The sequence below is a fragment of the Meleagris gallopavo genome, chromosome 7, assembly GCF_000146605.3.
Source record: "Meleagris gallopavo isolate NT-WF06-2002-E0010 breed Aviagen turkey brand Nicholas breeding stock chromosome 7, Turkey_5.1, whole genome shotgun sequence".
NCBI classification, from domain to species: domain Eukaryota; kingdom Metazoa; phylum Chordata; class Aves; order Galliformes; family Phasianidae; genus Meleagris; species Meleagris gallopavo.
In genome coordinates this window covers 16,847,065-16,860,236 of record NC_015017.2, presented here as the reverse complement: position 1 = coordinate 16,860,236, position 13,172 = coordinate 16,847,065, and the positions used below count along the sequence as shown (strand labels likewise).

At 41.8% G+C, this 13,172-nt stretch overlaps 1 protein-coding gene across 4 annotated transcripts in view; it reads left to right on the top strand.

The window, feature by feature from the left end:
• Positions 1-353: 353 nt before the first annotated feature.
• SMARCAL1 (SWI/SNF related, matrix associated, actin dependent regulator of chromatin, subfamily a like 1) overlaps positions 354-13,172 on the top strand; it is a 34,873-nt gene continuing 22,054 nt past the window's right edge. The window contains exons 1-8 of one of the 4 annotated variants that reach the window (XM_010713600.2): positions 354-460; positions 1,079-2,021; positions 2,673-2,723; positions 4,358-4,618; positions 5,488-5,538; positions 8,188-8,371; positions 9,446-9,596; positions 12,417-12,575. In XM_010713600.2, coding sequence (XP_010711902.1) covers positions 1,154-2,021; positions 2,673-2,723; positions 4,358-4,618; positions 5,488-5,538; positions 8,188-8,371; positions 9,446-9,596; positions 12,417-12,575 — 1,725 coding nt within the window. In that variant the 5' untranslated portion in view covers positions 354-460; positions 1,079-1,153. The other 3 variants (XM_019617107.2, XM_010713602.3, XM_010713601.3) reach the window with 3 other exon arrangements.

Sequence of the window (13,172 nt, the reverse complement as noted above, 5' to 3'; positions counted from 1 at the left end):
GCAGCATAGAGGGAAATCCTGGCTGTCGAAGGACAACTTGATATGCATAATTAAAACCCATGGAAGCACTTTTATTCAGAACTTTAATAAAAATGTGAATAATTACAATATTATGAAGACAGTATCGCTTTTTTAAATGCATTACTATTGTTTTTAACTCTGCACCAAAACGTCTTGGGGCACCAGGGGACAAAACCTCAGCCCGTAGCTTGCAATGGAGGTCCCACACCTCGCACGTGATCAGGAGTGCAACGCAGCACAACTGACTCTGCCTGCGCCCCCTCCCACCCAGATTCCCTTAGCGGCCCTAAGATGGCGCCGCGCAGGGAAGACTCAATTTCCCAGCGCGCCGCGCGCCTCCGGCAGTTTGGCGCCATCGGGCGGCAGGGCGGGGGCCGATGGGAGATGTAGTCTGCGCGGCTGCGCGCCCTGAGGCGGTGGTGCTGGCCTCTGCCCGCCGGTGGGTGTGGGGTGTTCGTGGAAGGCCGGTCAGGGCTGAGCCCATAGCGGGTTGCGGGGTGGCTGCGGTATGGTGCGGGGTGTTCGTGGAAGGCCGGTCAGGGCTGAGCCCATAGCGGGTTGCGGTGGGGGCTGCGGTATGGTGCGGGGCCTCTGTGGGCAGGGGGGAGCCTGGAGAGTGGGAATTGTGTTGGGCGTGGTGTGGCTCCCGGGCCCTGAAGAGGTCGTGGGGTTCCCTGTCCTGCAGGTTTGGGGGCAGGGATGGAACGTTACCTCTGGGAGGGGCGTGGGGACGGGAGGCGCGGGCCTGACTTTGTACAGTTAGTTAAGTCCATCTCCGAGCACTGGAGGAGGTGCCTAGCCTCTCAGAAGAGAGGCCGAGGAGCAGGTGGAGCGAGGAGGTGTGGTGGGGGCCTGGTAAGCTCTTCGCAAACACGGCAGCGAGAGGACCTTTCTCAAGGGAGGAGCTGATACTCCCTTCTGCAGCTGAGTGTGTGCCTGCTGTGTGCTATGAGGACTGAAAGGTTGTTAGAAACCGATCACTGATAGCAGTGATTTGTCAGTGCGTTAAGCTTGTTGTCTGGGACAAAGTTGGAACTTCTGCTGCTTTCTTTTTCAGACTGGCCTCCATTCCTATCAAGAAGCAAGTGCCTCTGAGATGAAATACTGATGTACTGACTCAGGTTTGTTTGAAATGGTGAAGATGTCATCTGGCCTTACAGAGGAGCAAAAGAGAAGAATTGAAGAGAACCGCCAAAAGGCTTTGGCTAGGAGAGCAGAGAGGCTAGCAGCCCAGCAAGGTGGGCAGCTGGGGATCACTGGGCCTCAGGTAAAAGAACAGAGTCCAGACAATCGAGGAAGCTTGAAGCAAGAAAACAATCATGTCAGGTTCATTAGCCTGCCCCAACAGAATCCAGACAGTCCTGCGGAGCAGAAGAGCTATCTTCGGAGAGATTATAATCATTGCACTGCAAACCAACAGATGGCTGGTTCACAGGGAGAGCAACAAAAGAATTGTTCAGAGGACTCAAAACGAGGAAGTGGCATTAAGCAGTTCCCTACATCAATCCCAAATTCTCTCAGTTACTCCCATCAACATTATTCAGATGGACAGTGTGGACAACAAGCTTTAATTAATCTTGGTAGACTCCAGCGGCCCAAGTGCTACCCAGCTTTCAAAAAGCCTACAGAAATATCTCACCCTAATTTGACTGGTAACAAGAACTCTGACGGTATTAAAGATTTACAAAGTCAGAGCAAATCTGCCATAAAATATGTTTCATCACCAAGCAGCACCACTCTGAGTGCTTCAGAAATGGTGATAAATACAAACAGACTAACAGAAAGACAGGGTGGAAGTGGTGTCTTTCCAACCAGTGGTAAGATACAGAAGCTGACTAGCCCCGCTATTGCAGACTCTATCAAAGCTGCCTCTTGCAAGAAAGCAAATAATGTCACAAAAGGAAAATGTGTGAAATATGGAGAAGACCGTTTTCAGGTTGAAGTAGGGTATAATGCTGAACTTATTGCTTTGTTTAAGAAGATACCAACCAGAATCTATGGTAAGAATTGATTCATTGCTGTTTTCTCTGTTCTGTGTTTTGATTGCCTTTTCAATGTATACTGAAACTTTAGTAGCATTATGTTTTTAGCAGGGCAGCTACTGTTGGGATTAAATATATGGTATGGTATTAAAGGGGTACTGGAAAAGTCAAGGCAGCTGAAACTGAAAAGGTATTCTGAGCATAAAATCTTGAGTTTGGATTTAGCCAAGAAATCAGAAGTTTACGAACTGCTCAAAGAAGTTTAGTGTTGGTAGCTGGTCTGTGTTTTGGAAATGAAGGAAGTTATTAATGAATTAGTATGGGAAAATAGGCCACTTCAGAGTCAATGGGCTGAGTATTAACTGGGCTATTGCAAGTAGTGGAGTTTTCTGCTTGCTAATCTTTTCTCCATGCCTTTGTTATATTCTCTTTTTCTTTCCCACATATGTTGTTACTCCCTGTGAATGACTGCTGCATTCTCCTTGTCTTAGCATTAATGTGCCCTATGGCTTTATTTGGTGTCATGTAGCTGGAAGCCTTGGCATGCTGTTTTTCAGATGTCTACTGAGATATTTGCATGTGTAGAATGAATTCTGTATTGTCTGGCATAAACGTTTTACAGCATCACTTTTTTCTACCCCAAATAACTCGTATTCTGCCTGATTTTAGATCCTACTACGAAAAAATGGAATTTCAGCCTAGAAGATTACAGCAGTTTCAGTAAGTAAATAGATTGTTGAATGATAAGAAAGGCTCTTAGGTTATGGTGATGATCTTAAGACTTTTCTCTGATTGTGGTTTTACTTTGTTATTGTCTGGAGTAATGAAAAAAAGATGGTGCTCTCAAACAATGCCCACCTTTTAGGCTTTTAGCACTTATTTTTTGACATGTTGTAGTATGTTAGAAGTATGATTTTTGATGTAATCTAAATGCCTAGCTTAGGTTTAACCTTCTCTGCAGTTGCTGAATTGCTTAGGAGTCAACAAGCTTGATTATAGTCTAGTCTGTGTTGACAGCTGACTCTATTGGCTAATACTTAATTTCTAGATCTGTTGAAGTACATTCTTTTAAAACTTCTTCTTTTTTTTTTTTTACTGTTTTTCCTATTAATTTTGGGTATCAGGAAAGGAAAAAGTCTAATTTTCTAGAGCTCTGAGTGAGGCTGAAAATGAACTTGCCTTTTTTGTTTTTTTACATACCAAGGATGGTTTTATCTTTTTCTCTATTGTCATTTTCTGCAAAGATTGAGAGATGAGAGAGGCAAACGAGTCAGGTAAGCTTTTCAGAAGTGCATTGTCTTGAAGCCAGTGATAAATCATTATTGATTTCAGTGGGAACAGAATTAGGCCTGTGTTGAGCACTTTGAAAAACCCACAGTTGAGTACTGGTATTCTAGCTTCCCATGTGGGTTGCCACACACATTCATTATTTAAGTGCTGCTGGTTTGCTTGAAGTGTACTGAGTACAGATGAGAGTGGAGCCTCTGCACCAAGGAACTTGCAAATAAAGAGAATGATTTTTTTGAAATTGTGTTATGTCAGAGTTGTTTTTTTTTCTTCTTAAACTGTAACTTCAGCTGTAATGATAAAGACAGTCACGTGGATATAGATTGAAAGAGACAGAAGGGAAAAATGTAGTGTTGTTAGTCATGGTCTTCAACTGGCAAAAATATGTCTCGTCTCCCCCATGCCCTAGCATCATGACACAGGTGGTTGCTGCAAACTGTAAGATAGGAGCCCACCTGGCTGTGCAGAAATGCAGATCTAATAGCAAGCTGTGTTAGAATAAAGGGTGATGGTCTTGTAACAAAGAAGAGGTCTATGGCTTTGTATGAAATTCCTTCCTACAGTATTATGCTTATTGAGCATTTCTCCTTGATGAGATTGCTCAGATGTCCACCTGAATAGAGAGGCACAAGTTTTTAGATCTTTCTCCCTTGCTACTTGCAGAAACACCTTCCAACCGTCCCAGGCACATACTATTGATCACCATACTTCTCTGCAGCTTTTTATGTGATAATGCTATGGCTGTGTGCAATTTACTTCTGAATGTGCTTCTGCAGATTGGCTGGACTGTCCTGGTGAGCCATGTTTTGGGGGTGTTGACAGAAGGAACCTAACGCCGTAGCAGTTCTGAATGAGCCCTGATTCCCATACTCTTTCCTGTTTGCCCTGACCCTGTTGCATTCCACCATCTTCTATTCTTTGTCTCTCGAAGTTAAATTAAGGAATCTTCATTCCCTTTAAATGTGAAGATGCCTAGCTTGCTTGTCGTCTTCTTGTCCTTTTCTTTCCCAAAGTAGATTACCACCGTTCTCCAGTCTTTCCTTAGTATCTCTTGTTTTTATTTCTAGTGGAAGCAGCAACTCAACTTTCCTCTGTGATTCTGGCACCACTGGAAGGAGAAAATGCAGTTGAGTTGTCATCAGGCTCTCATTTCAGCAGCAGCGGGGTTGATATGGTATCCCTCTTGAACATGTGCAAGAACTGGAAGAAACCCTCAGCCCACGTCAAAGGGAAGTGTGTGCTGATCTCTCGTTCTCGGTTTGAGGTTGATATTGGGTATTCTGCAGAAGTGGTTGGAGTGTTCAAACAGATGAATTCCAGAAATTATGGTGAGTCTCTATTTTAATGTTACTGGGACTGCTTTTGAAGTGCTGTGAATGATATGGAGGAGGGAGAGTGGTGAGGGCATCAATCTTTGAAATAGTGTGAGAGGATGTGCTTCGGTGAAGATTTTGAGAGCTTAGTTCTGGTATAGTGTTGTATCTGTGCCCTGCACAGTGCCAGAGAATCTCTTCAGAGCCTATTAGTCAAGATGATATTTCAGCACTTGACATTATATTTACTCTCAAGGTGGGATGTGACAGCAGTTTGCCAGTACAGAGGCCACAGTTAAGTTCTTGTTTTTATTGTCAGCTGGCTATTGCAACTGTCTGAGCAGACTGTTTACTAGTAGCTTTACTGATATTTTTTTGAGGCAAGTGGAGTTGTAGAGCACTTCTGTTGTTGGCACTTAGATTTCAAAGGTACACACTAGTTTTCCCACCAGTTACGTGGGAATAAGGTGCAGTGTTGTAAGGTGGCTTGTGCAGTGTCACAGCAGGTCAGTGACAGCATGGAGAGCAGATCCTGGAGCTCTGGCTCTTCGGGCAGAGCTCTACTGGCTCACTGTCTTACTGATTCTGGGTTCTCTGTCTTCCTTGGAGGTTGTAGACACATGCTAATTGGGTGTAGAATTGCCAGATAAGTCAGGACTTCATGCTACTTTTCAGAGTGTCCATGTTTCTAATTTTCTTCAAACTATTTGTTTAACATGAAAACAAAGAGGAAAATTGGTGGCTGGACAAGGTAGGAATTCAGTTAAATCTGTTTTGAAATGACGATATATGGGTTTAACCACATTCTTATGGGTAGAAATTTCAGTTATAAGGAAGTTGCAATAGTCATTTCTTGTTTTTGTTTTTTTTTTTAACTGTTGCAGATATGAAGACCAGGAAGTGGAATTTCTTACTGGAGGACTATCCCAAACTGAGTGAGTATCTGTCCTTTTTTTCTCCCTTTTCTCCCTTTTCTCCCTTTTCTCCCTTTTCTCCCTTTTCTCCCTTTTCTCCCTTTTCTCCTTTTCTCCTTTTCTCCTTTTCTCCTGTCTAGGGCTGTTTTCTGGGGAGGCAAGTGAATTGTAGCTCCATTTCTCGGATTGAGCCTTCTCATTTTGATGAAATGAGTGGCTAATGAACCATGAAGCAAGCGTCTTCCTGCTTTGTCAGACACTTATACTGTTTACCCAGACTCAAAACTGTAAAAATATGTATTACTCACACTGGCCTGTTTTTGTAAGGTTCTATGCTGAATTTTTGTGCAACTTCTTAGAGGACCTATATTAACTATTATGAAATTGCTACTGCTTATAAGGTACAGCAGCTATACTTGAACTAAGGAACTGCAAGAAAATGGGTTACTATCTTCTGTCTTGAAAGCTTTGTACAGGTAGGCATGGTGGCTACCAAGCCTTAGTGTCCTTACAGAAATTCTGTCTTACAGGCTGTCTTTAGGTGTATTTCTATAATCTGCAGTGCCAGCCTACCCATAAAGTTTTGTTCCTTTTTCTGCATGCATCAATTCATAAAATTGCACAGCCACCCCTTACTCAGAAGAGAGTGCAGAGCAAAACTTACCAGGCTGTTCTACTTCCAGTGATAGGGCCTTGTAGCAATGGCAGGCTGTGAAAGAAGTGAGCGTATCGTGGTGGTGACTATTATGAAACTCCAGGATTGTGGTGCTCAGAGGCTCTGGATTCAGTGGGAGCTGATGAACCCACACTACTTTTTAAAAGGGTCTTTTCTATCTGCTAAGGGCTCATCCTGTAGTAAGAGCTAGGCAGTCTGAGCAAATGCATCATCTCCCAGCCTGTCACTATGCTTGCTGGCAGTTTTTACGTTAATTCAGAATCCTACAGATTTAAGGAAAGCAAAATCAAGCTAGGGAAAAAAAAAAACAATACCAAATCACAAAAAATTCTTCAGATGTTCTTGCAAGGAGTAATTTGTGAGGGCATTTGAGGCTTCTTTAGCACGTGCCTTTCGGAGGAGCAGCATTAGGTTTGTGCCTATTAATTTACCTACGTCAGGGAAAAATAAAAATTAAGCTGGTTGCCATTTCCAGCAGTGCTATCTGTTAGTTTGGAACTGTTTGTAGAGGTTAATGTCTCTTTGCCTGGATGCTTGGTCATCTTTATATAAAGGTCACTTCAGTAAAATGTGTCTGTTGGATGAATCATGCTGGTGGCAGATATATCTTAATCACTTTTCCAGCTCATGTACAGAACAATAGCAACAGAATTATCAGTGAGCAAATTGTAGCAATTATGCTAACACATAGCTCAGTCTGTGAGTGTAATAACAAGCATGTGCTGTACTTTGAATGAAGAGAGTTCTTGCTGTTGAAGTACAAATTGAACTGGAGAGTTTAAAAAGTTTGGCTAAAGCCCAGTCACAAATGGAAATCTTTTCATATGTATATTTCTTTGAATTGCTTTTCCCCTTCATATGACAGATCCATTCTGCTGCTTACCTCTTGGAGATGGGTATTCTAATTTCAGCTGAGTTCTGGAGGTGCACTTACTGCTGGTGTCATGAGTATTTATTTCAGTGTGCATAGCTCTGGTCATTTTTGCAAAAAGTTGTTTCATATCTTTCTGACTTCGTACACAGACCAACTACTCTCCTTGCCATAAAGGATCTGTGCATGAGTGTTTGTGTTCATAGTGCAGAGGTGCCTTTTGTTTCTATCAGTGGTCAGAGACTGATTACTAAACATAGCGAGCAGGGACCTTGCTTGTTTTAAATTTCTATTTTCTTGTAAACTTATTGTTGGATTAAGAGGAGGTGGGTTTTTTTGTTTTGTGTTTTTTTGGGTGGGATAGAGAGGCTGAAAGAGGCCTTCAGTCAAACATCGGTAGTGTTGAGGGATTCAGGTAAGCAGTCTGTGGGCTGCAGAACTGTCTTGGTAAAAGGCAGAGTGCACCAGCTGAGTAAGGAGCTGCTGTTGGTGTCATGTCCCTGAGGGATGGCTTTCTGAGTCCAAGAGTAAGTTCTGATTCTGTGAATTATCCAAGTGTGGGAGAATGGGAGATTATCTACATTTCAGAAAGAACCAAACTGATGTGAATTTAGGTAACAGGAAGAGAAGTGAGTTTTCAAAGCTGAGGATGTATGACCTTTAGGTAATTGTCTCATGTAACTCCTGATCCATGTACTCAGGTGGCGGAGACCTGAGAGATATTTAATGCAGAATCCCAAGATGCTTCTGTCTTCTAGGTTTCAAGAGCTCTTTTGTTCCAATCCATACTTTCATTTCTGAGTAAAGTGTGCCCTAAGCTGCCCTCAATGTGAATAATCCAGCTCCAGCTGTATTAGTAGCAATCATCTCTGAATGATGGCATCAGACTTCCAGTTTTTTATAATCAAGTCTAAATATGAGGGGAGGGAATGTGATTCATCATTTGCTGCTGAAATAGATTTCAGAGAAGAGGCCAGGCTGACACGATTGTGTGATGCAGTACTTTCTTGAGCTGTCTAAAGGTAGGAGATAATGTTGTTGTTGAGGTCAAGGGATGTTACCCTGGTGTCCTTAATGTGTGTATGTTTCCCTTTCTGATAATCAACTGCTCTGTTCTTTGCAGTGAAAGTGTTCCAGAACCTTGTGTCTGTAGAAGTGGAGCCACTTCCTGGGACAGTCATACAGGCCTTTGCTGCTCAAATACAGAGTTCTACATCACAGAAGATGGATTTTCCTGATGCTGACCTTTCAGTAGTGGACTCTAAAATTGTGACAAGCCTCATGCCTTTTCAGAGGGAAGGTGTGAAGTAGGTCCTTTTTGCATGCTGTTAAGATCTAATCCTTGCCTACAATTCAATAGATCAGTGTACAGACCTCATTCTTTTTCATGGGGAAGACTTAATGTTTCTCCATAGTTTTGTGTTGTGATATTGTGGACTCTTGGATGTTTTGCCTGGTTTGACTTTGTGTGGCTGTGTGTGTGTTTTGAATGACACATTTATTTGTTTCCAGCTAGAATTCTTCATCATTAGTCAGGAGGAAAAATAGCATTGTTCAAGTGATAAATTTCTCATCTCTATCCCGTGATTCAGTATGTGCCTAATTGTCATATGATGCTTTTGTAAGGTCATCTTTTCCTAAGTCGGTGCATCTCTGTTGTTTGTTTGTATTAAAATAGTAATGCACACAGTAAGTGCCAGGAAATGGAAACCTGACAATGAAAGGCATAAAATGGCTAGTTGTATGTAGAGGGAAACTTTCATGTGGCCCTATTTCTGCCATATATAGCGTTTAGTTGTTGAATTTGAGATGCAATCCAGGAAAGCCCATAGTTACTGCTACTTAGGTGACCGTGTTATAAATAATATTTTCTTAGCCCAATAGGAATAAACTCTTAAGACAGAACATGAATAATAGTATGGAATGTGCTCTTAAAATAATTGTAAGATCTTGAGTCTACTCCGTGTATTAAATCAGTGTCTCTGAGTAACCATCCAGGATCACTTGGCTGAACCATTTACACTTTGAAAGGATTGTTGTGAGCTGCTCAATTGTGTTAAGACTAGTGGAAAAGATACAGGTTTATTGAAATAAAAGCTCAGATCACTTCATGAGATACACCTTGTAGGCTTAATCTGCAGAGACATCTGTAGTTCATCAGATACTATGCAGCTACTGCAGTTGATACTCACTGTATAGTGTCATCCATGATCTGCAGAAGGATTTAATTTTTTCACTTCTCAGTTCTACAGAACTCTCCTCATCTGATGTAGACGGATGAGTTGTACTCATCTTGGCTACCAGGAAAGAGGCAGGACTTGACAAAGGAAAGAGACAGGACCATTTCTTGACTCTCATATTTCCCTCTTTATTTTCCCTAGTTTTGCAGTTTTAAAAAATGGCCGTTTACTTCTTGCGGATGACATGGGTTTGGGCAAGACTGTTCAGGCGATCTGCATCGCTGCGTACTACCAAAAGGAATGGCCCTTGCTGGTGGTGACTCCTTCTTCTGTGAGGTTTACATGGGCAGAGGTACTGTGAGTTTAGGATCATGTAGATGGCCAGTAGAGGGCATGTGTGATGGTTATTCTGCGTTAACGATCGGGACAAGTTAAATTTTTTTTAAAAAGGTATATTTTAAGGTGAAGAAAGTAAAATTTGTACTTTTTAAAGAGCAGAGAAATTGCTTGACGTTTGCACTGACCGTATGTTATATGCCTAATTTCTTTTCTTGCCTGATTTTCTTTTTGTGGTGCAGCTGTTGGAAAGGAGATCTAAAGAAAATATCTCCTCTGAGCCTCTTAACTTTGTTCCTGCAAGTCAGCTAGCTCTTAAGAGGTGTTTTGCTCATTAATGCCAAAGATAATAGTTGCATTAAAGCAATTGTTGGTTGTATTCAATCCCTTTATAGCTGGACTTGCTGGAATAAAAGTTCAGATGCTGGAATTCTCACCTCTTTTCACAAGGTTCTGTTATCATTGTCATTATATGTTTGTCATACTATGTCTTTCAGTCTGTCAAGGATATGACTCCTTTGAGTCCTTTATTGCTGTTAATCAGAAGCCCAAGAAAGTTTGTATGGTTGGGAGATGTAACTGGTTGAAAGAAATCACTGTCATGACTTGTCCACTGAGGCTTTTTAGTTGCCATATGCTAGTGAGATAATCACTGTGGGAGAAAAATGCGAGTCAGATGTTTCAGGTCAGTAATTTTCATGTCTGAGTAGACAAGGTTTCCTTCCATTGCTTTCCCTGGGATGCTACGTTGATGGAAAAATGAGAAACGTATTGGTGGTAATATGCTTGTTTTGTTTTGTATTGTAACCTGGTTATAAGAACATCCTGGCTTGTGTTTTCATATTCAGTAGTGCAACAAAACACTGAATGACAAGAAGAAAAAAGATTTCTGAACAAGGGAGCAATGCTCATTGTGTTTGAGATGTGAAGGCAAAGGACTTGTTTCAAAGGCCTGTGGACCTGTGGTTCAGTACCTATCCTCTATCCATGGCTCCTGTTTGAGACCTACTGGGAGGAATCTGGGGCTCAAGTTGCTGAAGTCCTGGGTACCTACAGCGAAATTCCTCTATCCTGCTCTAAGAGATTTAAGCAATATGGGAATTTGCTACTTGGATGCTTCATTTCCTCTGTCTACACCCTCCAGATTCCCTGGGAGGCTGTTGTGGGAGGTATTTGTTAGGAGATTTGCTTTGAAATTTTCTCTGTTGCTTTCAGTAGGTGAAGGATGTGAATCTAAGGAAAACGTTTGGCAAAAGGTATAGAAAAAGGTGAAAGTTATGGTCTGTAACCTCAAGTCATTTTGTACAGATACATTTAACATAAAGTTCTTGTTTTGTTTCTGGAGATGAATAGCCAGAAATTGTGTTCATCTCAGAAGTGCGAGGTTTAGTTTTCAGTTTTCCAGGCTCATGCCATTGAGTGCTTATGTATTTTAAGCGCAATAGGAAGCCAGCAAGAAGGGATGAGAAGTGCTGCAGGTGTGCGTTTGGAGTTCTGTGTTGAGACTTAGATATTCAGATTCTCTTTTCTGTGAAGTAGGCATGTGACCTTTCCAAATGGGGAGAGCAGTTCAGCTGGGAGCTTCTAGATTCTTTTTACTACTGCTGCCTTTGTCAGTTTTGTGTAGCATCAGCCCCATGTTTTTTGGTTTTGATCTAACCTTGCCCACATAGTGGCCTGCTTTGGTTGTGGTGCTTGTAAGTGGTGAAGTGTAGGCAATTGTTAATTTCTCATATGCTGTCAGCATTTGAATCATCTACCTGCTGCATGTAATTCATGGAATCACTAAGGTTGGAAAAGACCAGTGAGATCATCTAGTCCAACCACCATGCCCACTAAACTATGTCCCTAAGTGCAACATCCACTCTTTTCTCTTGATCCAAGGAAAGTGACTCCATCACTTCCCTGGATAAACAGAAGAATGGGGCCCGGGGGACTGGCAGGTGAAGGTGCTTGAGTCAGAGATGACATTTCCCATCACCAGTCTATGAATACATTCCTGTAGAGACCAGGTTATAATTGCTAGAGCACCAGCCAAGTCCTCTAGAGAGCAATGTCAGCAGGACTTAGATGTTGCAGAGGTATTGGTACTGTTGGAGATAGATTTACAAGGGAAGTGGTGGGTGCTCAGTACTTAACAGATGTGTTTGCAGGAGGTTATCTTCCTGTGGTGTGCAGAGCATTTCAGGAGGCTGATTTGAATGACTTCCCACATGTTCATCTGTTGTCATATTGAAGCTAGTGTGGTGTCATTTTGATCTTTTTTGTGATTGGGGGGTGGTGGTATTTTTTTATTTTTGGTAGGCTTTTTAAGAAGGAGGAATAGTGGAAGTTTTTATTGGTATGGATGTGTTGTACTTCATCATTGTGGAGTAAACATTGCTGTAGTGAGAGATGTTTACTGCTCAGAATGCTGTATTTCACAGTCTTTTGAGTGGGAAAATGATGAATTTCCCTGTCAACAGTGTTCATTGCATTCTCTGGCTACAAACACAGCAGGTAACATTGTCAGGAGGTTACACACATTTCCACTGCAGATCAGATTTCTTTTTCAGTAAGAAGCAAGAATAAATCATTTTTGAGTCTTCGTATCTGTGGAAAGTGGATTTGGCCTTATATCCTGAGTGCTGTTTTTGATCTTCCTATTACTAGCAGCGCTGACTTGTGAAGGCTGCTCACCCCTTCTATACCCTCACCTGGTGTCTAAATGGAGAGTGGGATTGTTCCTTGTTCTAAGCATCCTTGAGGATGCTCTTTTATAAGCTGTGGTGGGTTTGGGGATCTTTGCAGTGGATGTGAGCACAGTAATGCAATTAATCACTCTCTTTTCTTCCAGGCATTTCACAGGTGGCTTCCATCCTTAAGACCAGGAAGCACTAATGTTATAGTGACTGGCAAAGATAGCCTAACAGCAAGCTTGATTAATATCATCAGCTTTGACCTCCTCAGCAAGATGGACAAGCAAATCAAGAGCACTTTCCAAGTAATTATTATTGTAAGTAGTATGCTAGAGTTCTGAAGTTGATTATATTCTGCAAATGGGGTATCCTTAGGATTGTACAGCAGAGAAGTGTAAGGCAGGCCATTTTTAGGACTGAAATTGTCTTAGAATTGTGACTGTGATTACAGCTCTGTGAGCAGAAACATCAGAGTTCTCTGAAACGTTTTTGGTTCTTGTGGCTGTTTTCTCTTTTACTGGTTAGGATGCCTCCCTGGTTTTGCTGTGATAGGGTGTGTTTCTTATAGGAAACTAAGGTGTTGTATGTGGTATGTCAATACAGTAGCTTTGGAATTATGTCATTTTATGGTAATTGGACTTGATGTTTGATTTTAATGTTTTCCAACAAGCCAGATAACTTCTCAACACCAAGTATGTGGGTGAAGCATCAAGAAGTCTTCCTGTGTTTGAGTACCACTGACAGTGTGCACTAAGCTTTCATTGAGCACATGTATCACTACTGTTGTAAATGGTTTTTCACCTTTTTAGGAGCTGTGGTAAAAGGCATTTTTCTAGATTTCACTTCTTAAAAATTCAAAACACCTATGTTTCAAATCCAGCTTTCAAGACTGTAAAGACTAGAAGTGTCTATAT